This window comes from Octopus bimaculoides, chromosome 22 (assembly GCF_046866305.1).
Source record: "Octopus bimaculoides isolate indiv1 chromosome 22, ASM4686630v1, whole genome shotgun sequence".
NCBI classification, from domain to species: domain Eukaryota; kingdom Metazoa; phylum Mollusca; class Cephalopoda; order Octopoda; family Octopodidae; genus Octopus; species Octopus bimaculoides.
The window spans coordinates 23,348,838-23,375,058 of NC_142949.1; the positions used below are offsets into that span (position 1 = coordinate 23,348,838).

At 37.4% G+C, this 26,221-nt stretch overlaps 1 protein-coding gene across 2 annotated transcripts in view; it reads right to left on the bottom strand.

Annotated features, from left to right (window-relative positions):
• The window catches only part of LOC106872176 (actin-interacting protein 1), a 51,619-nt gene that overhangs the window by 1,850 nt on the left and 23,548 nt on the right, over positions 1 to 26,221 (bottom strand). Inside the window, exons 2-15 of one of the 2 annotated variants that reach the window (XM_089339830.1) lie at positions 25,405 to 25,526; positions 24,439 to 24,529; positions 21,786 to 21,933; positions 21,069 to 21,249; positions 20,110 to 20,187; positions 18,635 to 18,712; positions 14,856 to 14,947; positions 12,907 to 13,048; positions 9,668 to 9,751; positions 8,500 to 8,651; positions 6,589 to 6,670; positions 4,796 to 4,903; positions 1,835 to 1,999; positions 737 to 881 (exon numbers count right to left, since the gene is read on the bottom strand). In XM_089339830.1, coding sequence (XP_089195956.1) covers positions 737 to 881; positions 1,835 to 1,999; positions 4,796 to 4,903; positions 6,589 to 6,670; positions 8,500 to 8,651; positions 9,668 to 9,751; positions 12,907 to 13,048; positions 14,856 to 14,947; positions 18,635 to 18,712; positions 20,110 to 20,187; positions 21,069 to 21,249; positions 21,786 to 21,933; positions 24,439 to 24,529; positions 25,405 to 25,526 — 1,668 coding nt within the window. Of the gene's footprint in view, positions 1 to 736; positions 882 to 1,834; positions 2,000 to 4,795; positions 4,904 to 6,588; positions 6,671 to 8,499; positions 8,652 to 9,664; positions 9,752 to 12,906; positions 13,049 to 14,855; positions 14,948 to 18,634; positions 18,713 to 20,109; positions 20,188 to 21,068; positions 21,250 to 21,785; positions 21,934 to 24,438; positions 24,530 to 25,404; positions 25,527 to 26,221 lie in introns of both variants that reach the window. The other variant, XM_052975649.2, reaches the window with a different exon arrangement.

Genomic DNA, 26,221 nt, shown 5'->3' on the forward strand with positions numbered 1-26,221 from the left:
GGTAAGATTTCACTATTTTAGAATTATGTTTTAATAATAACTTAATTGTTACTTTATTTTTGACATTTTTTCCTTGTATTTCTGATATTTGTAATGGAAGTTTTCTAAATTTAATTTAATTTCTACACACAATTTGTTTATTATTAAAACCATGTTTGACATCACATCTAAACCAGAAACCATTAATAAACCTGATTTACTTCATAGAAACAACCTGACATCTTCCTTTTGTCAGTGACAAGTTTTTAAAAATAAACAAACCTTTTAAAGGGGACAGTCAAAGAAACAGGAGTTTACTTAATTTATTTAATTGTGCTGTTTGCAGGGATTTAAAACCTAAATTAATGAAGGTAATTAGGATGTTGACAATCATGAATGATTTCAAATATCATCAAATTTTTCCATAGTTATTATTTCTCTAAATTAATTACACTGTATACACCTTATGAAATAATGTCTTTAAGACACATTGGATGTGGTCCAAGGTGGACTATACCTATGGAGAAAAAAAAAAACTGGAAAGTTGTGATTTGAATGGCATCCACAATGGGCCTGTTCATTCAAGCCAGACGAGGGACTAAACAACAACTGTAAAAGACAACAACAATTTTTTCATATTCTCCCCCATCTACTCCCCACCTGTCTCTCTCTCTCTCTCTCTCTCTCGGTGTCTCTCCCCCCCTCCTCACTTTCTTGGTGTCCCCCCCACTCTGAAAATAATCACAAGTCAACAAACCTTTGATATTCAATGAGGAAAATGTATCCTCGATATTATGTACAACGACGTTGCCATCAACACCAGCAGAAGCCAGATGGGTGCTGTCTGGAGACCATGCCACAGAATTTACTTTCACTGAGTGAACAGTAGAGCGATATTTCACCTGAAAGAAAGACACAAACCATTATAATTATTTTTCCATTTGGAAGAAGGTAGCAGTTGATTAGAATCCAACCCCCCACCCCAATCCCGAGTATTACTGGTATCTATTTTCACAATTCAGCAAGTTGTTAGAAGAAACATAGAGTGTTAGACCTAACATGCCACCAATTCAGTCTCCCCCGTTTCACTATTTACCAGCAGATGTTCAGGTTGGACATTACAATACCAATTTCTAAGTCTGAGATGACTCGCAAAATGTGTTACAAGAATTGCCCTTCCAACTACAACTAAATATAAAACTCTAGAAATTCATATAAATGCACTAAATGCTGGACATACAAAATCAGAATTGTGATGGCTAAATGTTTACAAGTTAGACAACACTAGAACATTAAGACAAGGGAGTTATGGCTGGAATATCTTGGATCATAGCTCTACTTCAATTAGCTATTTGCATATCAAAGAATCTAACACTTTAGTTCCTTACAGACAGACACAGGACAATGGAGACAGTAACTCATATGCAGATATGCCACATTTGAATTAACCAGTGTATGTCAGAATGTAGCGTGTGGTTATTAAGCAGGGACATATATTCCAAGTGTGCTAGGGGTGCACTGCGCACCCATTGAAAATGGCAAATTCATTAAAGATATTACTCATTAATTTAATCACAAAGTTTAAGGGAAAACTTTTGTTATACCCCTGCTTGAAATTTGGTAGAATTTGGTGTGGCAGCGCACCCAATACAAGAACCACCATATGTCACTGTTATTAAGAAGACAGAATTACAAAATCTCTGGGAGTTAGGGTTATTGCATCATATCATTATTATTGTTTCATATCATTCTTCAGTGAAGAGTCTACATACTATAGACTTGCTCGATTAAGGTAGGCCTAGGGCTATACAATAACTACGACATTCAATGAAAACAATGGGAAAAACATACTTACAGAGTAATTAGAAAGGCTATAAGCGATAACATATCTTGAATCATTACCTGTGGCCAAGTATTGGCCATCAGGTGAAAAAGCCAGATCTCTGACAGTGCCCGATTCCTCAACAACTTTGGCTTCTGTCAAAGTACAGTTGTTGACATTGTAAACATGGAAAGAATTCTGTTAAAAGAGGAAAAAAAAAAATGAGAAAATCATTAGTTAATTTACTTTCACTTTTGAGAACCAGCAGCTGACATACAAACACAGGCATATGCACACACATGCAAACACACACATACACACTTGATTGGTATGATTTCTGCAATTTCAGGAAGTGCAACATCATCAGAAAGTTGCAGGCTCTTGTTTTACAGAATGTTAAGAGTTCATGTCCCTTATATCCTATATAATAACTGCTATTGTGCCTGGAATTCGAAGGGCCAACCTTGTCACACTCTGTGTCACGCTGAATCTGCCCGTGAACTACGCTAAGGGTACACGTGTCTGTGGAGTGCTCAGCCACTTGCACGTTAATTTCACGAGCAGGCTGTTCCGTTGATCGGATCAACTGGAACCCTCGTCGTCGTAAGCAACGAAGTGCCAAGAATAACTGCTACAAATCTGCAAATATTCAAAGAGGGACGGGAAATGTTAATATTTTCAATGCAGTTTAAATTATGTTCTTATGTCATAACTTCTACAAAATCTACAGTTATTCAATTTTTGAGGGAAGGGGCAGCGTTAATGTTTTTACTGTAATTAACACTTCAACACAATTATAATCGTTATCATTTCAAGTTTAAACCCAACGAAACATGAAATAGTGAAGCTGTATTTGTGAATTCTTGAATTAACTGGTTTTTAAAAAGGTTTTAGAGCATAAAGAATTATTCTAATAAAACGAGGCACTATAACTTTTTCTCCTAGAAAGAAATTACTTTAAAATTTGTTGCAATTAATGAAATTCAATCAACTGTGATCTCAATTGTTTTTTTTTTTGGTCAACAGTTTTTGATAAATTATAATTCAATGAGCTATTTGCATATCAAAGAATCTAACACTTCAGTTCCTTAGTTCTGTTCATAGAACATTAGCTGCGTAGTAGAGACAGGAGTTAGAAACAGAGGTATACGACGTGTAGTTTAAATGCTAAACGGTTCAAATCTTTCTTGTTTAATCATTTCAAAGTGGAGGCGCAATGGCCCAGTAGTTAGGGCAGCAGATTCGCGGTCATAGGATCGCGGTTTCGATTCCCAGACCGGGCGTTGTGAGTGTTTATTGAGCGAAAACACCTAAAACTCCACAAGGCTCCGGCAGGAGATGGTGGCGAACCCTGCTGTACTCTTCCACCACAACTTTCTCTCACTCTTACTTCCTGTTTCTGTTGTGCCTGTAATTCAAAGGGTCAGCCTTGTCACACTGTGTCACGCTGAATATCCCCGAGAACTACATTAAGGGTACACGTGTCTGTGGAGTGCTCAGCCACTTGCACGTTAATTTCACGAGCAGGCTGTTCCGTTGATTGGATCAACTGGAACCCTCGACGTCGTAAGCGACGGAGTGCCAACAACAACATTTTAAAGTAAACTGCAAAGTTTTCTAATACAAGGGAGATAACTGTAATCCCTTCTTTATCACATCTTTACATTGACCGTATTGCAGAAATTTTTGAGATCTATTTTCAAAGTATTTTTTATTGAAACTTTCCTTTTGTTTGTGAAGGAACTCAGCGTACTTGTAAATTTCAAAATAAAAAAAAAACTGCAAAAATGTCGGCCGAAAAAGTTTTTTTTCTTTCTTTGTGTAATCATGTTTGTTAGTAATTGCATTCAATTTATTACGATCGTCTTTCTTTACATAATCTTTTTTTTTGTGTATGTTTCTTTTAGTTATGTAATTGATAATCACATGTGCACGACATTACTTTTAGCAAAAATGACTATATTACAAAAAACTGCTTTTTCTGCAATACGGCAAATTTTCACAATAATCTAACTGCAAGTTATAACTGATATAAACATTTGAATACAAAAAAAAAAAAAACATTTTGGGGAATTTTCTGCTAAATTCCCAGTGAAATTATTTAAAAATTTGTTACTAATTACTGCTTCAATCAAATGTCACTTCAATTGATTGGTTTTTAAAAGCCAACTGTTTGATAAATTGTATTTTGATCAGCTGTCTGCATATCAAGGAATCTAACACTCTAGGTCTTTAGATTCTGTCAATAGAATGTTACCTGGGCAGCAGAGAGAGGAATTGGAAGGAGATATATGATACGTTGGTTGGCTGGTTGGTTGGTTGGTTGGTGAGCAGGTTGGTCCAAAGTCCCAGAATATTGGTGTATAGGTTGTAATAAAGAGTGCTATGAGGGCTCAATTCAATTGAAGAAAAAGAGGACGAGGGAAATTGACCAAGAGATTGAGTAGATTAGCACAGAGTCTAACAGTGAAGTTGAAGGCAGTTGGTGAATGAAGTAGGATATTTAGAAACAAGAAGGCGGTGAGCTGGCAGAGACGTTACCCTGCCGGGCGAAATGCTTAGCGATATTTCGTCTGCTGTTACGTTCTGAGTTCAAATTCCACCGAGGTCGACTTTGCCTTTCATCCTTTCGAGGTCGGTAAATTAAGTACCAGTTGCGTACTGGGGTCGATGTAATCGACTTAATCCCTTTGTCTGTCCTTGTTTGTCCCCCTCTATGTTTAGCCCCTTGTGGGCAATAAAGAAATAAGAAATAAGAAACAAGAAGGCCATGATGCTCACGCATCTCACTGAAATGTGTACCTTATAAGGGTGGTCACAGTCAGTACCCCTACTGAGACCTTAATCCACAGGATTAGCAGAGGAAGCACCCAAGATGATGATTTAAAGCTTCAGTTATAGAACAAAACATTCTTCATTCTGTGAGAATGGAGAACTCAGACAAACATTTCTAAATATCAACAAGATTTTCTCACAGAAAATATAACAACTTACCAGTCCACCCACTGCCAACAGTGAGCCATTCACATTAAAAGCAACTGAACATCCATCATATGAAATTGGCAGTGTTAGGACAATGCGTTCACCTTGCAATAATATTACCTGGAAAAGAAAAAAAACATTTGTTAAAATAACAGAGAAGAGAAGAGAAATTGAACCACTATCACCTACCTAACACCATAAAAGAATAAATACAATGGTGAGGGGTATCTAACAGTATAGAAATAGAAGTCAAAATTCCCATACATCTCATCCACTGAAGGTCACACCAACCTAAACATACTATGCTGAAAAATAATAAGGAAAAAGTAAGATGGTCATGGGTGGAGCAACTTTGATGATAGTCTGGGGGATCAGGGCTGACCTGGGGTTAAACAACTGCTACACTTATTCAAGCAGGAACCAGGAATGGCCATGGGCTCCCATGAGTTGGCACTCCGTCGCTTACGACGTCAAGGGTTCCAGTTGATCCGATCAACGGAACAGCCTGCTCGTGAAATTAACGTGCAAATGGCTGAGCACTCCACAGACACGTGTACCCTTAACGTAGTTCTCAGGGATATTCAGCGTGACACAGTGTGACAAGGCTGACCCTTTGAATTACAGGCACAACAGAAACAGGAAGTAAGAGTGAGAGAAAGTTGTGGGTGAAAGAGTACAGCAGGGTTCGCCACCATCCCCTGCCGGAACCTCGTGGAGCTTTAGGTGTTTTCGCTCAATAAACATTCACAACGCCCAGTCTGGGAATTGAAACCGCGATCCTATGACCGCAAGTCTGCTGCCCTAACCACTGGGTCATTGCACCTCCACATGGACTCCCATAGAACTGGCTTAAACCAATGCCTTGTGTGAAGAATTTTAATTAACAGAAATGGAAAGATGATGTCTTCCATTTTCTGATATTGTCAAAGGCAACAAACATCAAAGAAGGGACTGAAATTCTTGTTTTCTTTCTTTGAATGAAATCTCATTAAATTTGTTCTGTGCCAAGTTACAGGCACTCCCTTGTTACTCTTGCAGTCAGGAATGTAGTGAACCAGTGATTGGTCAGTTGCAGACATGTAACCAACAATACAACTGTTCATAAAATATGATAAATACAAAATTAATTAAAATAAAAAAAGCAAACAGATGAAACACGTGCATGTGTGAGGCCACAGGTTCAATCCCATTGCAAAGCATGTTGAGTGTACCTGAGTCACTGGTTGACCAAAATCTTGACATCAGGATGGAAACTGTTTGGAAGCCTGTCAGATGGATTGTACCTGCAGTTCATTAGGTCCCCTGCTGATTCTGCCTAAGGAACACTCAACCATTCGGAGGCTGAGTCAATGTACAAGGGGCTCAGATAACCACACGATACCCACCATTGAAACCATGGATGTCTATTTACCACCAGTTGTACTCTAGGAACTGTACTCTATTCACTATACTCTCCTGACTGTACTCAACAATAACAGCAAAAGTTGGCAGAACAATATTCTATATTCACAGGAATTGCATTTAGTTGCCTTCCTCTGCCTGTTTCTCCTCCCACTTCTGCTCTAAATATAATTTTTTAACTAATGAGGGAGCTTCTACATGGTTGTTAGAAATAACTCATTCAATCATCTTTAAAAAAAGAAGGACAATGTGATCCTATTTGTACTACTACAACTAACAAACAACTTTGAATCGGTGAAAACTGGCCTTGGATTATAAGTCTATTAAACAAGAATTGACCTGGGGCTAAACAGCAACATGAAAGCAGAAAGAAGATAATAAAAAAAAAAAACCCCAATAATTACATGTTTGACACAGGCAACTGCAGTAAGGTTGTTGTGGACTGCAACTGCACGGGGCTGAGATTCTAATTTTACTGAGGCATTTCTGAAAATAGTAATTAAAATGGAAAAATATCAACACTATGTGTGAGTGTATATATAAATATGTGTGTATGTGTGCATGTGTATGTATATATGTGTGTATCATCATCATTATCTAACATTCATTTTCCATGCTGGCATGGGTTGGATGGTTTAACAAGAGCTAGTGAGACACGGGACTATGCCAAGCTCTGATGTTTGCTTTGGCACGGTTTCTACAATTGGATTCCCTTCCATACATGGACACACACATACACATGGTTCTGGGTTCCGTCCTACTGCATTGGCACCTTGGGCAAGTGTCTTCTATTATAGCCTCAAGCAAACCAAAGCCTTGTGAGTGGACTTGAGAGATGGAAACTAAAAGAAGCCCATCATATATGTGTGTGTGTCTGTATATATCTATATATGTGTGTGTGTGTGTATTTGTATCTGTCTTTGTCCCACATCACTGCTTGACAACCAGTGTTAGTGTATTTTCATCCCCGTAACTTAATGGTTCAACAAAAGAGACTGAGAGAATAAGTAACAGGCTTTAAAAAAGAAATAAGTCCTGGGATTGATTTGTTTGACTAAATCCCTTCAAGTCAGTGCCCCAGCATGGCCACAGTCTAATAATGGAAACAAGTAAAAGATAAAAAACAAAAAAAATCTGTGTGTGTGTGTGTGTGTGTGTGTTAATGACATACAAAAATAAAAGTAAAAATAAAATAAATTAGTCATTAAACAGAGGACATTAAATATACAATCACTACAATTTGTAGTATTTCTGATTGTTTCTTAAGACTACATATACATAACTCATCCCTGGAGAGAAAACATATAAACAATGTTTGTAGCCTAGTGGTTTAGATGCTACACTCACAATTGCAAGATTGTGGTTTCAATTCCCAAACTGGTTGTGAGTTGTGTTCTTGAGCAAAAACACTTCATTCCACACTGCCCCTGTCCACTCAGCTGTGAATGGATAACTCTGTGATGGATTGGGATGCAAGGATGAGCTGGTAACTCAGGATAATAACCCGAACGGAAGTCTCATGAGCCACCTCTTGTGTTCAGCGATCAAAAAGATGAATAGTACAACCTGTTCCGTGCATCCCAACTGGTTGGGATTGATTGTTCAACCATGTTGAACTTCATTAAAACTGTCAATCATAACATCAGTTTTCTATGCTGGCATGGGTTGGACAGTTTGACTGAAAAGTGGTAAGCTGGGGATCTGCACCAGGTTCCAATCTGATTTGGCATGGTTTCTACAGCTGGATACCCTTCCTTACGCCAACCACTCCAAGAGTGTAATGGGTGCTTTTGACAAAACACTGGCATTGGCCATGATTACAATCTCACTTGGCTTGACAGGTTTTTTTCAAGCACAGTATATTGTCAAAGGTCTTGGTCACTTGTCACTGCCTCTCTGATGCCCAAGGTTCAAAAGATGCTTTTTACATGCCAATGGCACAGATGCCAGTTATGAAACACTGGCATCAGCAACGACTATGATCTCACTTGACTTGATGGGTCTTCTCAGGCACAGCATATCGCCCAGTGTTCAAAGGGTGCTTTTTACTGAATTTTTCCTTTGGATGAGGTCTTGGATGAGGTCTTACAATAATGGTAACTTAAATAAGGAACTGTATCTGCTGTGGTTTACTTAGGTGGTAGACTTAATCCATCAGTTTGGGTTCCTTTAGCTGAGTCCCCTCTGTTGCAAACTTCTGAATCTCTAAATTTAAAGTTAGGAACATGAGACACTAACAAAGGCATTTCACCCTGAGGGACACAATAAATGGAATTCTGCAAGCTGAAAGAAGGATCAGATTCTGAAGAACCTACCCGTATTGCATTGAGGAAATTGAGGTGAATCGAATTGTGTCGTCCATGCTGATGGAAATCAAATTATCGCCAGACACCACAAGATCCTGTATCTGACTCTGGTGAGGTTTACCAACGATTCTATCATCAAGTCCATTGACAAGATCCCAGTAATGTGACAGGAATTAAGGAAAAGCTTTAAATCATCGTCATTATCATAATCATTCATCCTCAGCCATAAATAGCATTCATTTGACAATTAATAAACAGATAGCATTAAGTATTGTTGTAACACACACATTCCCAAATCTGATGAACACTCTAGAGGATTTAACTCTAGCAATGGATTAGCATTATTAACTTATTGTTATCTTTACCAACTTATTATTATTACATTATCAACTTCTTATTATCATCATTATCAACTTATCATAATAATTATTATTATTACATTATCAACTTATTATCATCATTATCAACTTATTATTATTATTATTAATAATAACAATAATAATAATAATTTAAAAAATTCATTTTATTCATTTGCCCAGAAATTTCTTTAGGTTGATGAATAAATCCTCAGACGAGCTTTATTATGTTGTAATCACATTAAATAAATCACTGCATACACCCTCATTAATGACATTACTATATACTGATCAATTCTTCATTAATCAAATCACTCTATATTCATAAATCATCTCACTAGGCAGTGAACTGATAGACTGAGTTCAAATAACACTGAATTCAATTTTATCTTCCATCTTCCCAGGGCCAGTTAAGGACCAGAGACCAGTTTAGGCCAAAAGACCAAACACATTAGATGAGACATTGCTTCTACATTCCACACTCAATACGTCATATATACACTCTTTATTTTTAGCAAAATACACCTTCCAAATATCTAGTCTTCTCATTATATACCCCACCTGTTCTTTGTATCCCTTCTCATCATTTCTACATTCCACTCTCAATGCATCATAAACACAGTCTTTATTATCAGCAAAATACACCTTCCAAATATCTGGTCTTCTCACTATACACCCCTGCACCCATTCATTATACATTCTATTTCCTAAGTGTTATAGAAGACTACAATGTTATAAGTCAGGAATAAAAATAAAACAAACACATTAAAAACATACAGTAAACATAGAATAACAAATACAGTGAACAAAGACGAAAGGATATTGATGTGACCAGAACTGCAGCCAGTGAAAACCAATTTTCTGTCAGGTGTGGTGGCCAGGGCTGTTATTGGTTTGTTGTGACCCTAGACAAACAAAAATAATAACAACATTAATAATAATAATAATGATGATGATAATAATGGTTGCTAATTTTGGCACAAAGCTAGCAATTTTGAGGGGAGGGGGAGTTAGTTGATTACATCAACCCCAGTGTTTCACTGGTACTTAATTTAAAGACCTTGAAAAGATGAAAAACAAAGTCAACCTTGGCGGAATTTGAACTCAGAACACAGTGACAGATGTAATACTGCTAAGCACCTCATCCAGCACACTAATGATTCTGCCAACTTGCCATCCCTTTCACTATAACCACAAGGCCCAAAATTTTGGTGGGAGGGGGGGGGGGCTAGTCAAATACAGCAACAGCGCATAACCGGTACTTATTTCATTGACCCTCAAAAGGATGAAAGGTCACTAAGCATTTTATGTGGCATGCTAATGATTGTACCAGCTTGCCACCTTCTTAATAATAATTTTAATATAGGTACAAGGCCAGAAATTTTGGTGGCAGGGGTCAGTCAATTATATTGACCCCAGGATGTGACTGGTGGTTTTATTGATCTCAGAAGGTTGAAAGGCAAAGTTGCTCTCCACAGAAGATAAAGATACTTGAATGTTTTATATTTCTAACAAAGAAACAAGACATGAAATATTGGAATCATTAAAGAACTAATTCTTTAATGATTTAAAAAGTTTACACAATAGAATAGGTAAATAGTAAGATAAAAAAAAACAAAACAAAAAACTAAGGATGATCTGTTTCAGTAAACAATAAATATATGAGACCCTTCATTGAGGAAGAAATACCACTTAGTCTCAAAGTTTGAAGCCTAAAAAATTACATGTAAAAAGAATTACATATTAACCATTTTTCATAGCCAAGTGCTGACATATCTGTGAGGGCATGACTGAGTGTAAAGTAGTTACAGCTGTTGTCTCAGTTAACTGTGAAATAATGAACAGTTAAGATCACTCTAATAATGTTAGAGATGTCTACAATGTAAAATATTTGGTACAATTGGTAGGTATGTGTTTTGTGGAATTATTACCAGCAACCTTCAGAACAGGAAGCTAGAATATAATACTTCCAGGATTGTAAGCACTACAATGAATATATCTCTGTTCCCCAAAAATGAACAGGTATTGAAATAGAATTATCATGGAACTGTTTCTATACATTCTACATCAAACCGTCTTTTATATTATATTTATACAAGTCTGGGAAAGGTTGTTTATGGATGACTAGCTGTCGCCCTCTCTGTGCCACCAATATTATCCAAGGGAAAGGCAAAGGCTGATACAGCTTGGCACCAGTGATGTCACAACTCATTTCAACAGCTGAGTGAACTGGAGCAATGTGAAATAAGGTGTCTTGCTCAAGAATACAACACACAGCCCAGTCTGGGAATTGAACTCACTGCCTCATGATTGTGAAGCCAACATTCTAACCACTGATCCATGTGCCTTCACTATATATATAGTTGCACACACACTCACACACAAGTGTTCTACAATGTACAAACTTTTAGCACTGAATAAAAAAAGGAAATAATTGATGTAGCTATTAAATAAACAATAAAAAGAATTAACTGCCTAAGTTTTAATATAATAATGCTGCTAATGAAATTATAAATATCAATGTGAAACAGTGGAGAGAATGAAATCCTTAACAGTACACCTGTTACTCTTCTCCGTCCTAATACTTCATAATACTTAATATTGTGAGAATAAGAATAGGGCCAAGTTCAAGGAGCTCCTATCTCTGCTGGCAACAAAGGGCCTCGCCTTCAGAGTGAAAGGCAGATTGTACGATGCCTGTGTGCAAAAAGCTATGCTACATGGGAGTGAAACATGGGTTGTGACAGCTGAGGACATGTGTAGGCTTGAAAGAAATGAAGCCAGTATGCTTTGCTGGATGTGCATGTCTGTGCATGTATGACATAAGTTGGGCATAAGCGGCATCGGATGTGGTGTGCAAGAAAGAGGACTGTGTTGGTATGGTCATGTGATGCGCATGGATGAGGACAGCTGTGTAAAGAAGTGCCGATCTCTAACTGTGGAGGGAACCTATGGTAGAGGTAGACTCAGGAAGACATGGGATGAGGTGGTGAAGCATGATCTTCAAACTTTGGGCCTCACAGAGGCAATGACTAGTGACCGAGACCTTTGGTGATATGCAGTGCTTGAGAAGACCTGTCAAGCCAAGTGAAATCATAGTCGTGGCCAATGCTGGAGTCTCGTAACTGGCACATAAAAAGCACCTGATGAGCATTGGGCCTTATGGAGGCAAAGTGGCCAATGCTGGTGGCATGTGAAAAGCTCTTTTCAAGTTTTGGGGCTCACAGAGGCAACGATGAATGACTGAGAGACTTTGGCATTATGTTGCGCTTGACAAGAAGACCCATCAAGCCAAGTAAAATCACAGTCGTATTAGATACTGGTGTCATGCAAATGGCACCTGTGCCAGTGGCACGCAGAAGAACCCATTACACTCTCAGATTGGTTGGCGTTAGGAAGGGCATCCAGTCATAGAAACCATACCAAATCAGAGTGGAGTCTGGTGCAGCCTTCCAGCTTGCCAGCCCTGGTCAGACCGTCCAACCCATGCCAGCATGGTGATGGACGTTAAGTGATGATGATGATTATTAATTATTTTACCATTAACAATCTCCTACATTATCACAAAGCCACAAATTTGATGTTGTAATATTCATGACCTGATCATGAGATGTTAGAGGATGTAAATGAAGTTGAAGTCCTAAAAAAGCATTTTTTACCTGTGTGGACCTAAAAAAATATGTAGAGTCACATAATGGTAAAAATATCCACATTCAAAACTTGATTCCTACCAACTGACTGACAGAAACAACAGTTGCAAGTCAACTGGCAGAAACGTTAGCATGCCGGGCGAAATGCTTAACCATATTTTGTCTGCTGTTACGTTCTGAGTTCAAAATTCCACCAAGGTCGACTTTGCCTTTCATCCTTTCGAGGTCGATAAATTAAGTACCAGTTACGCACTGGGATCGATGTAATCGACTTAATTCCTTTGTCTGTCCTTGTTTGTCCCCTCTATGTTTAGCCCCTTGTGGGCAATAAAGAAATAAGAAACAACAGCTGCAAGTCAACTTAAGAAAACACACACACACATACACCGCTTGTGAGATGTTAAACACACCTTAAGAACACGAAGAGGCTTCTCTGGGCAATTCCTGTCTAAATATGTAACAAATCCAGACAAAGAGACTGTGATGATGCTATTACCAATCCAAATACAACTGACCAACATGTCCTCCAGTGTCTTCCCAAACACAAATTCCCTGGAAAAAAAAAAACAAACAACTTGTTTAACAACAAATTAATACCATTTGTGAAATGATGACTCTCCTAATGAAGAAAGTTAATTTAGATATATTTAATAACTAATTAATAGCATTGTGAGAAAATGAACTTCCTAATTAAGAAAGTTAATTTAGATCAATTCTTGTTTCTAATGAAAGATTCCTTATGAAACATTAAGATTTTTTTTTTCTCTTTTTCTATATAAACTTAACTAAACTTAGCTTGGAAGGGCATTCAGTTGTACAAAAAAAAAAACATGCCAAAACTGACATTGTATGTGCTAGTGCCATGTAAAAAGCACTCACTCCACTCCGTAGAGTGGTTGATATTAGGAAGGGCATCCAGATATAAAACCCATGCCAAAACAGACAGTGAAGCATGGTGCAGTCTTCTGCTTAGCTAGCTCCTGTCAAGCTGTCCAACCCATACCAGCATAGAAAGTAGACGTTAAATGATATATACATACACACATGAACAATATATAACTGGATGGAACTTTTTTGTTGATCTTAACCTAACAGAACAGCAAACTATATCCAACAGTTTTCTACTGCAAATTCATAATTTATATATGTTTGGCATGATAGCATGTAAATTGGTAGAATCTTTAGGGTCACTCAACTTAACATAGCTCAGCCTGAAGACTGCTTGGAGACACATGGTGTGTAATAAAAACCTGCCTAGACCTGCTTCTCCAAAGCAGGAAACTATGAGTAGCTCATATTGTGTACATTAAATTATATATATATATATATATATATATATATATATATAATAATATTAGGGACAAAATCCAAAATTACAGGTAAAAAACTCAATTAAAATCAATTTATAAAAAATTAAAATTAAATTGAGCCTTATAGATAAAGTATATATAAAATATATAGTTTTAGGGAAAATAACCAATTTTCAAGAACTCATCGATGAAAATCCACTATCACATATAGAAAAATTAATAATTAAAAGCACAATAAATGAGTATAATATAAAGTAAAGTAAATATGTGATAGTGGATTTTCATTGATGAGTTCTTGAAAATTGGTTATTTTCCCTAAAACTATATATATATATATATATATATATATATATAGGAAAATAAAAAATAAAAAATAAAAAAATAATAAAGCAGAATGCTAAACTGAAGGCATATTTTAATATAGATGTGTATAAGGAGGATTAAAAAGGATTTCTAACCGGCTTTCATTGCATGACAAATTTTCAAGAAGAATGAAAATGTTTTTTACAAAAAAAATAAAAAATAATATATAAAAAAATAAATATATCAATACATTATATTGTCTTTGAGCTTTTAAAGTTCAATGGTAATCCATGTAGATAATTGTTAGAAAGATTAGGATGCATGGAATAAAGAGTTGTGTTGTGTTTAGAAAAAAGGGGCTAGCCAGTGGCACGTAAAAGCATCCACTACACTCTTGGAGTGGTTGGCATTAGGAAGGGCATCCAGCTGTAGAAACTCTGCCAGATTAGATTGGAGCCTGGTGCAGCCATCCGGTTCGCCAGTCCTAAGTCAAATCGTCCAACCCATGCTAGCATGGAAAGTGGACGTTAAACGATGATGATGATGTAAATAAATGACAGAAGAATGGAATACAGTTATCTCCCCTATATCACAGAGTTTAACTTCCTGTTACAGCCAATATAAGCACCAGAAGTTTGATTCCTCAGTGTCAGACACGGCATGATTAACAGACAGATGTGATGTGGTGTGGCGAAGACTGAAGTCGTACAGGGTGTTAAGAATTAAAATAATTGAATAAGACTTACTTGATCAAAGTATATGTATTAGCATCCCAGATCTTGGCAGTTTTGTCACCAGAGACTGTCAGCACTTCAGAATTGTCTGGATTGAAAGCAATCTAAAGTGAAGAACAAGAGAGAAATAAGAACTGTCAAAATGGAAAATTTGATTAAAGTTTTTGTTCGTTCGTCAATCAATAAAACGGAGACTAAATCAATAGTATTGAGAATAAATCATTATGGAGGGCTTGTTTGTATCTGTTTATTTTTTTTTAAACAAGATAGGATTTCCCAACTCTTGCACTGTCAAGGATGGTACCTCTTTAGTGTTGGTGCCACACCAAAACACAACCAGCATTTTATTTGTACAATGGTTAATATGAGGGAGGGCATTCAGTTGTGAAAACCAAGTCAAAAGAAAATGCTTGAGTGAGATGTGGCCCTCCGACCATTCCTAAAAGAGCAACAATTCTAAATAAAAACTGAGCGGCCCATGATAACTCAACAAACTCATGCCAGCATCGGAAAATTAGCATAAGATGACAATGGTGATGATGATGATGAATCAAAGTAAGTGGGAGTGACTAATGAGATTGATGCAGATGTTGAGATTCACAATCTATAGGAGTTTGTCTGTCAGAAAAATATAAAGTGGGAGGGATTTCCAGAGTGATGCTGACCCTGGAAAAGGAAGGATTGGGAGAAAAGTGCTAAATGAAAGGTCAAAGAGGGAAGATATGGTAATGAGATGGACATGAAGGGAGGGAGTACATAGATGATAATTAATTTGAAGAAGCAGTGGACAGAAATAGGGTTGAAGAATCGTCTTGCATCTGTGGTCAAGTGATCATCAATATAGCAGTCATGTTTCAATTAATTCCTTGTCTTTATAAACCAGGGGCCAGAATACTTCATAATAAAGATAGTATAGCCACGAAGAGAAAGAAAACCAGAATGAAAATGGTCATAAACTGAGATCATCATCATTATCATTTAACATCCATCTTCCATGCTGGCATGGGTTGGACAGTTTGATAGGAGCTGGCCAGGTAGCAAGACACCTGTTTTTGCCTCTCCGTCTCTCTATCACACTCTCACCTTTCATCAGCTGACACAAGATCACCTCCTCCAATGCCCTCTCCCTTCTCAGAATTTCTAGTCTTGCAAGTTATTTGGCGACCCTGCTCGTGCTGGTGCTACATTGGTATTTGGAAGGGCATCCAGCTGTAAAAACTATGCCAAAACTGACCTTGATTGTGGTGGTGCCACATAAAAAGCATTCAGCCCACTCTATGGGGTGTTTGGTATCAGGAAGGGCATTCAGCCATAACAAATTATACCAAAACAGATAGTGATATTGGATAGAAATATTCATGTTGGCAACATAGAAGAATATGTCTAATTGATCTAAGGTGATCAAAGAAACATGAAAGCAGCATCGGAAATGCAAGTTCCAATGTCAAGATTTGATCAGATTAAAAAGAAAACAATTTCACACAGAAATAGTTATATTTGTTGACAGAGACACTTGTCTCAGATATAAATACAAATATTATGATTTAAGTTTTGTGTTGTGCATTTTGATAGCTGCCACAGACTGGAATATCTACCCAAGTCAGTAGTAAACATCTCAGCTGTTGTAGATGTCTTAGCCTACAGCAGAAATGCTACCTACAACAGATGTCTCAGTTAAAAATAAACGTCCCACTGATAGCTGATGTCCTTGTCTGCAGAAGATGCTTCAGTGTAACTTGAAAACAAACCACAATCCTTCACATAAAAATGGAAAAATATTTCACAGTAGTCAAACATTTTTTTTGTACAAGGTCACAGCAAACAGGGGTGCATTTACAGCCTCTATGTGGTTGCTTAATCTGCTTGAAATAACAGCTAAATCTCCTTCAAATTACACATTACTTAAAAAAAAAAAGAGAGAGACAGACTCTACATTAGATTGTGTAGTCATAGATACACTATCTGAAAAAAAAAAAATTAGACAGTTGTCAGTTGGGATGTCTGACCTGGAGCTAAAAAAATCACAAATTATCAATGATCAAGAAAGGAGTGTATATGGTTACCAGGAGTTTTAGAAATAGCAATCAGATCTCCCTCAAATCCACCCAGTCTTTGATTATAGATCTGCTAAATCGGAGAGTAGACCTGGTGTTAATAACAGAAACTTAATAATCTGTAGTATCTAACAATGACATCCTAGATCTAGATAAGATGTACTAGGACATCCTAGTTCTACATAAGATGTAGTTTCGTGTTTGCATTAGTTTGATAACCTTCTGAAAAGAGAGGGAGAGAAGCATAGTAGCTGTTATTTTAAGGTGTTGGACAATGGACTACAAAATCAAGAGTTCAAATCAAACCTCAAGTACAACAGCCATTATGTTGCACTCCTGAATAAAATATGTGTCTTTGTTCCCCAGCACAACACAACCAACCAACCAACCGACAGAAATGGGTTCCAGTTCATGGTTAATCCTTTAGCATTCAGATTATTCTGTCAAATGCCAAGCTTATTCATTCACATCATTCTGAATTAATCATACATTATCTTGAAGCTTCAAGATTATGATGATGTGATTGCCTATTTCTAGAATGACATTGTAGGGTATGTGTGAGAGGCCAGATCTGGCCAGTTTGAACATAAAAATAAGAACCAGATATGGCTGGTTTGAATGCTAAAGAGTTAAACAGTTTGCAGTAAGAAGGGGATGCAGCTGTCAAAATAGTTATTCCTTTGATATCCCAATTGGTGATATTATTTATTAAGTCCTAACCAGGGTAAATATCTCCTTAATTCTAGAGCCAATGAGATGATCCAGAAATGAAAAGAAGAGACCTGATGGACTGAATCTCTGTCCTTAGATGTGATGCAGATGCTGCAGATGAGAAGCTTTAGTTAACAACCCTTTTGCTCCATCACACATCCTATCATGATGTGGGTGATGGTGAGGTTACTTCCTCTGTAAATGAGTGGCATTCTGTTGGACTTGAAAGAATGTCGTCGTCATCGTCGTTTAACGTCCGCTTTCCATGCTAGCATGGGTTGGACGATTTGACTGAGGACTGGTGAAACCAGATGGTTACACCAGGCTCCAATCTGATTTGGCAGAGTTTCTACAGCTGGATGCCCTTCCTAACGCCAACCACTCAGAGAGTGTAGTGGGTGCTTTTATGTGTCACCTGCACGAAGGCCAGTCAGGCGGTACTGGCAACAGCCACGCTCATCTCGCTCGAGAAACCTCATGTGTCACCCGCACAAGAGCCAGTTCAGGGGCACCGGCAACGATCTCGCTCAAAGAAATTTCATGTGTCAACCGCACAAGAGCCAGTCCAGGGGCACTGGCAACGATCTCGCTCGAAAATCCGACAACAACCCCACACAAGAGCCAGTTCAGGGGCACCGGCAACGATCTCACTCGAAGAAATTTCATGTGTCACCCGCACAAGAGCCAGCCCAGGGGCACCGGCAACGATCCTACTCGGAAGATTTCATGTGTCGCCCGCACATGAGCCAATCCAGGGGCACCGGCAATGATCCCACTCGAAAGATTTCATGTGTTGCCCGCACATGAGCCAGTCCAGGGGCACCGGCAACGATCCCGCTTGAAAGATTTCATGTGTCGCCCGCACATAAACCATGGTTCCGCTTTATAATATGGTAAAAATAAAAGATAATAAAATTTTGTTCAGGAAATGACGTAAATAAAATATAAGAACTTTATAAAACTGTACAACTTGCAGAAGATTTACAAAGAAAAAAAACAAACAGGGAAAAATGATTATCTTCTTACCCCATAAATACCACCTTTGTGAGCAGGAGAACCAAGTTCACCAATTGTTTCACCATTTTTTCCATCATAAACAAAGGCCTAGGAAAAAAAAATGTAATAAAACAACAAGGATTAATTTTTCAATAATTAACAGCAAAAATAGAGTTGAATAAACAACACTTGGATAAAGCATCTTCATCATTTAACATGTTTTCCATGCGGACATGGGTTGGATGGTCTGACAGAAGCTGGCAAAGCCATTGGCTGTGTCAGATTCCACTGTATGTTCTGGCATGGTTTCTATGGCAGGATGCTCTTCCTAACACTAAAATCATCTATATATTAACTCTTGTGTGTGTATATATGGTAAAGAGAGCCTGCACAAGCCAACAGCAGTCTTTTCACACAGGTGACACACCTATTATTCAAGTAAACTTTGAAGATGTAGAGTTTTATTTCAAGGAAGATGGGACATCCTCACATTACCATAGTAATAGAAAAGTTGAAAGTGGCTTTGAAGTTTCAGCTTACATGCTGTCTTTATGTGTGTGTGTGTGTGTGTGTGTTTTTGGGTTTGTGTGTATGTGTGCGAATCAAACTTCAACATCACTGGATTTTCACAATATTTTTTTTTATTTTCATTTTTGCTTTTGTATTTCCGCAAGAACTTCCATATTTTTACAAGTCACCAAATGAATGTTAATATAAAAACAGTTAAATATGAGTAAATATTTTCATACTAAACTATAATCTAGGTAACTATTTCACTATTGGCATATCGACAATGATTAAAACGAAATGGCAGTTATAAAAAGAGAGATAACAATTTTAGTACAAAATCAGTTTTCAGTGGATGTTATTTTCATATCTAACTAAAGACAAATTAATTACAGTCCAGTGAGAAAATGGTTCAGAATTCACAATAGACCTTTTTTCTTTTAATTTCATTACAGTTATAATTTTTATAAAATAGAAATAAGATGAAAGCTTTATTGCAGAATAATTGTAAATGAACTTTGAAGGGATCAGTCAGACATAAAGGACCCTAATTTGCTGCCAATGTATAAATGTGTGTGTGTGTATATATATATATATATATATATATATATATACACACATGTATATATATATATATATATATATATATATATATATATATATATATACGTGTGTATGTGTATATATATATATATATACGTGTGTATGTATATATATATATATATATATACGTGTGTATGTATATATATATATACGTGTGTATGTATATATATATATATATATACGTGTGTATGTATATATATATATATATATATATATATATATATATATACACACACACATTTATACATTGGCAGCAAATTAGAGTCCTTATACACACACACACACACACACACGTGTATGTGTGTGTTCTTAATTGCAGAGTAATCCCTGCACTATTACTTTAAGGACATCACACAAAATGAAAACAAACCCAAACATTTATCCTTAGTACTTACTTTTCCATCAGCACCACCAGAGATAAATTTTTCACCATTTGGAGAGTAACGAATGCAGTTAACAAAATTTGTGTGTGTCTGCAAATGAAAAACATGGAATTTAAAACACAGACCAAAATCCAGAGGAATTACTGATCTCTACACTAGGCAGGGATTTATTGATATAAGGAAGAGATACAATCGACTTAAGAGAAATGACCCTTAAGTATAATAAATCTCTGATCTTATTGAATTTGACACATACATACATTATATACATTCAGGCTTCTTACATTTTTCCTGAATGTCAAACTAAAACACATTGTTTGTTAACTCATCTATATTTTGTTTTTTGTACAAATTTGAATTATATATATATATATATATATATATATATATATATATATGTTGTTGTTGGCATTCCGTCCCTTACGACGTCAAGGGTTCCAGTTGATCCAATCAATGGAACAGCCTGCTCGTGAATTTAACGTGCAAGTGGCTGAGCACTCGACAGACACGTGTACCCTTAACATAGTTCACAGTGTGACAAGGCTGACCCTTTGAATTACAGGTACAACAGAAACAGGAAGTAAGAGTGAGAGAAAGTTGTGGTGGAAGAGTACAGCGGGGTTTGCCACCATCCCCTGCCGGAGCCTCGTGGAGCTTTAGGTGTTTTCGCTCAATAAACACTCACAACGCCCAGTCTGGGAATCGAAACCGCGATCCTATGACCGCAAGTCTGCTGCCCTAACCACTGGGCCATTGCACCTCCACACACACACACACATATATATATATATGCACACACATACACACACACACACACACACACAGATATATGAGAGGTGGGAAGTACTCATGGCACCTGCAGGTACGCTCTGACTGGGTAACCTGTGGGTTACTACATAATTCGCCTTGATCAGAGCCAACCAGAGACTACACTACAACAATAATCCATTAAACAAAAACTAAATACTCACATCAATCTTTTTGGAGAACTTAAATGGTGGGCCTTCACACATGATAATAGAGTAGTCCTCACTGGCCGTCACCACCCTGAAGGGGTTAATTTGTCTGTAGTCACAGGAATTGATTGGTTTGCTGTGGCCACTAATTTCTCCAACAGAGGAACCTGTATCCACCAGAAAAGCACGAGCGAACCTGGTAAAAATATCAAATTATAATTTAACATCAACAAAATTCCAGTTTGGAGTAATTAACATTGCTATGGCTTTTTAATTTTTTTATACTTATATGATAGTATGGTTTAAATAATTTTACAAATTTTAGATGTTTACATTGTTATCATTTAAAATATTCATCATCCAAAAGACAAAAGAAGCTCTTGCAGTTATATCACTTTTTGTATATGTTAGTGTGAGTTGATTGGGGCTACACACCAACAAAAAGAAGCCAGTACATGGAGGCGTAACCGGCTAGTAATAGCAGCCAATTTCATATGAATGACACTCTCCTCTCTTTAATAATACACCTGAAAAGATGAAGTGATTAAAGCTGGAATACGATAGATTGCAAATGTGCTTGATATAGTTTGCTGGCCTATGGCTAAATAACAAAATAAAAAAAAACAAGGGGTGAGAAAGAAAGAGAAAAAGAGAGAGAGAGAGAGAGAGAGAGAGAGAGAGAGAGAGAGAGAGAGCAAGCAAAAGAGAGATGTTATAGATTTGATCACGTACGTTCCCTTGCCTTCACCAGCAACAAGCATTCTCTTACTATCTGGAGACCAGGAAATGTCTTTGATTATTCCAGCGATTGGTTGATATTCTTTGGAGAGAACATGTTCTGGGTTGATTGTATCCCAAATTCGAATTTTGCCCCTGTCATCTGGAACAAATACATGTATGATTATTATTATTATTGCTATTATTCTTGATTGAGAGAGCAGCACACACCATCAATATGATGCTGAGGTGCAAATATACAAAGCCCAAATATCCATCATGATTACCCATCTGATAAAGATACACAAGGAACATGTATCACAGCATATGACTTTGCAGATGTGGTCCAGTTAGAATTTTCTGCAGGTTGAGTAGCTCATCCTAATCAAAAGGTCCCTGAATGAGAGCTGTCCAAGGATGATGAAAGAAACACCAATGTTTCCAGGGGTGAATTATTTAAACCCCAAAGAATCCCTCTCAACACATGTCAATGATGCTCCCCCGCTACTCAGAGCTGGTAATCAGAGATACACTTATCTTTAGCCACTGAGAGACATGCTCAACAGGTTAAGGTCTGAGCTGGTACAATTGTTAGCACACTGGGCAAAACTCTTAGCAGCATTTCATTCATCTTTATGTTCCGAGTTCAAATTCAGCCAAGGTCAACTTTGCTTTCATCCTTTTAGGGTCGATAAAATAAATACCAGTTGAATACTGGGGTCGATGTAATCGACTTATCCCCACCTCCAAACTTGCTGGCCTTACGGTAAAATTTGAAACCATAATTATTATTATTATTATTATTATTATTATTATTAAGACAGCAAACTAGCAAAATCATTAGGAAGCGTGGCCGTTGCCAGTATCCGCCTGACTGGCCTTTGTGCCGGTGGCACGTAAAAGCACCCACTACACTCTCAGAGTTGTTGGCGTTAGGAAGGGCATCCAGCTGTAGAAACTCTGCCAGATCAGATTGGAGCCTGGTGCAGCCATCTGGTTCACCAGTCCTCAGTCAAATCGTCCAACCCATGCTAGCATGGAAAGCAGACGTTAAACGATGATGATGATGATGATGAGACAGACAAAATGCCTTGCAGTATTTCTTCCCACTTTTTAACATTCTTGAGTTCAAATCCAGCAGAAGTTAACTTTGTCTTTCATTGTTTCGGGGTCAATAAAATAAATAACAACTGTATTCAAAAGGTATTGACTACATTCTCCCCTTCAAAACTACTGGCCTTGTACCTAAATCATCTTCATCATCATTATTATTATTATTATTATTACGTAATTAACTTACCCCCTCCCCACAAATTTCAAGCCTTGTGCCTAGAGCAGAAAGGATTATTATTATTATTATTATTATTATTATTATTATTAGTATACAGGTGGTGGACTGGCAGAGTTGTTGAGCATCAGATAAAATGATTCATAGTATTTCTTCTGACTCTAATTTGAGTTCAAATTCCACTAGAGTCAACTTTGTTTTCCATCCTTTTGGGGTCAACAACTAAACAGAATACTAGTCAAGTACTGGGAGAAGTTTGTATAATTGGCAACTCACTTCCCCTCTTTTTCATTATTTGAGATATAATATACATGTGTACATGTATGTATATGTCCAACCCATGCCAGCAGGTAACATGGGCATTAAATGATAATGGTAGTAGGATAGCAAGCTGGCAGAATCATTAGCACGCCAAGCATTTCATCGGTCTTTAAGTTCTGAGTTCAAATGCTGCCAAGGCTGACTTAGTTTTTCATCCTTTCGGGGTCAATAAAATAAGTATCAGTTATACGCTGGGGATCAATGTAATCAATTTGCCCCTTCCCCCAAAACTTCAAACCTTGTGCCAAAATTTATATAGGAAGGGCATCGAGCCATAGAAATTATGCCACAACAGACAATTTGTTGTTTGGACAGCTCCGTGGCTGGCCAGCTCCTGTCAAACTGTCCAACCCATACCAGCAAGGATAACAGACATTAAACAATGTGGTGATGTGTGATATATATACATATATAAATATATGTTCTTTTATTCTTTTCTTTTACTTGTTTCAGTCATTTGACTGCAGCCATGCTGGAGCACCGCCTTTAGTCAAACAAATCGACCCCAGGACTCAATCTTTGTAAGCCGAGTACTTATTCTATTGGTCTCTTTTGCTGAACTGCTAGGTTATGGGGATGTAAACACACCAACATCGGCTGTCAAGCAATGGTGGGGGAACAAGCACAAACACACAAATACATACAGACACATATGTATATATATATATATATATATATATATATATGTGTGTGTATATATATATATATATGTATATATATATATATATATACATACACGATGGGCTTCTTTCAGTTTCCATTTACCAAATCCCCTCACGAGGCTTTGGTTGGCCCAAGGCTGTAGTAGAAGACACTTACCCAAAGTGCTATGCAGTGGAACTGAACTCCGAACCATGTGGTTGGGAAGCAAGCTTCTTACCACACACCCACTGCTGCACCTATATACATATATATATATGTATGTAATTGAATCCTATAATTTATTTAAACACTTCAGAATGACAGTTGTTCTCAATAGAAACATGACTGATAAGAATTCAGTTCCTTGGTGACTCATTAATAGCGTAAAATGATAAGAAAAAGAGAAAGGTATCTTACCTCCAGAGGCAATGTAGAAACCACTTGGAGAATATTTGGCAACAATCACATTACCGGAATGTTCTGTGTACATATCACATTTGTTGGGGTTCTACGACAACAGACAAATCATTAGCAGTTAGAATGATGACATAACACAGACATTAGACAGCATGGAATGGGTAGGAGTTAGGGGCTATAGCTAGGAATGTCCACTCTAGTTGGGGCCTGTAACCAGGAACGTTGTTGTAAGGGCTCTGCAATTAGAGGGTATAGTTGTCATTCAGGACCCTACAACTAGGGATATCACAACTAGAGGTCTAATAGTATTGGGGGGTGGGACACAGTAAACCAGGTTTTAGGCTGTGATGGAGTCCTACAACGAAGGATACAATTACTGGTATCAGGGTTTAGTAATGGCAGTGACATCAAAGTCACTGGAGCTCTAAAACAATGATGTCATAAATGAAATGGGTTTTAAAAGTGAACTTCATAGTTGTTGGTATTCTATACTGTGAGTATAGATGGTGGAGGCGCAATGGCCCAGAGGTTAGGGCAGTGGACTCGCTGTCATAGGATCGCGGTTTCAATTCCCAGACCGGGCGTTGTGAGTGTTTATTGAACGAAAACACCTAAAGCTCCACGAGGCTCCGGCAGGGGATGGTGGCGAACCCTGCTGTACTCTTCCACCACACTTTTCTCTCACTCTTACTTCCTGTTTCTGTTGTGCCTGTAATTCAAAGGGTCATCCTTGTCACACTGTGTCACGCTGAATATCCCCGAGAACTAAGTTAAGGGTACACGTGTCGGTGGAGTGCTCAGCCACTTGCACGTTAATTTCATGAGCAGGCTGTTCCGTTGATCGGATCAACTGGAACCCTCGACGTCGTAAGTGACGGAGTGCCAACAACAATGAATATAGATGAGAAGGAAATGGGACATTTAGATGAAACATAATATGAAATATTGTATTTAAAACAGACTTACTTCGATGTCTCGGATGACAACATTGTGTCCATTGGTGTAGAGAAAATATTTTCCTTTGGGGTCAGCACCTAAAACTATAGGCATGCCACGCTGGGTTCGAGGAAGAGTTGGAAATGTGGTTTCTGAAAAATAATGACATTTATAGAAGTAAATTTTGTTAAGGATTAATTTTTAGCCATTTTTATCTGTTACACTCAAGGTCATGCAGCAGTACTGTTTTTGTACAACTGAATGAAAAATATATTTAACCCTTTAGCATTCAGATTAATCTAACAAATGTAATGTTTATTGATTTACATTATTTTGAATTCATCATGCACTATCACATAGTTTCGAGATTTTGATGATGTGACTGTTTATTTTTAAAATGACGTTGTAGGATAGGTGTGAGAGACCAGATCTGGCTGTTTTGAAGATAAAACAGGTAGAATATTTTGGCCGGATATGGCCGGTTTGAATGCTAAAGGGTTAAAAAAATAAAAACAAAAAAACATTCTAAGAACAGAGAAAATGTCACGAAACCAAATTGAGTGGGAATTTAACCCCAGACATAGTTGGCCCCTTGGTACATTATATGTAATTGACTAACATTCAGTATCTCCATTTCCAAGATTGTATTAATCTTAGAGTAGTTCTATGTCTTGAAGTGTTTCAATTCTTACTTGGAAGTGTCACAAGTAATTGCTTGTTTGATTATTTTGTGGCTTCAAGAGTCATGCCAACTTTATCCAACATGTTTGAGTCAGCCACTTAAGGAACACACACACATACACAAACATTTAAGTCAGTGTAAGTGTTTCTTCAGTTCACAGGTTCA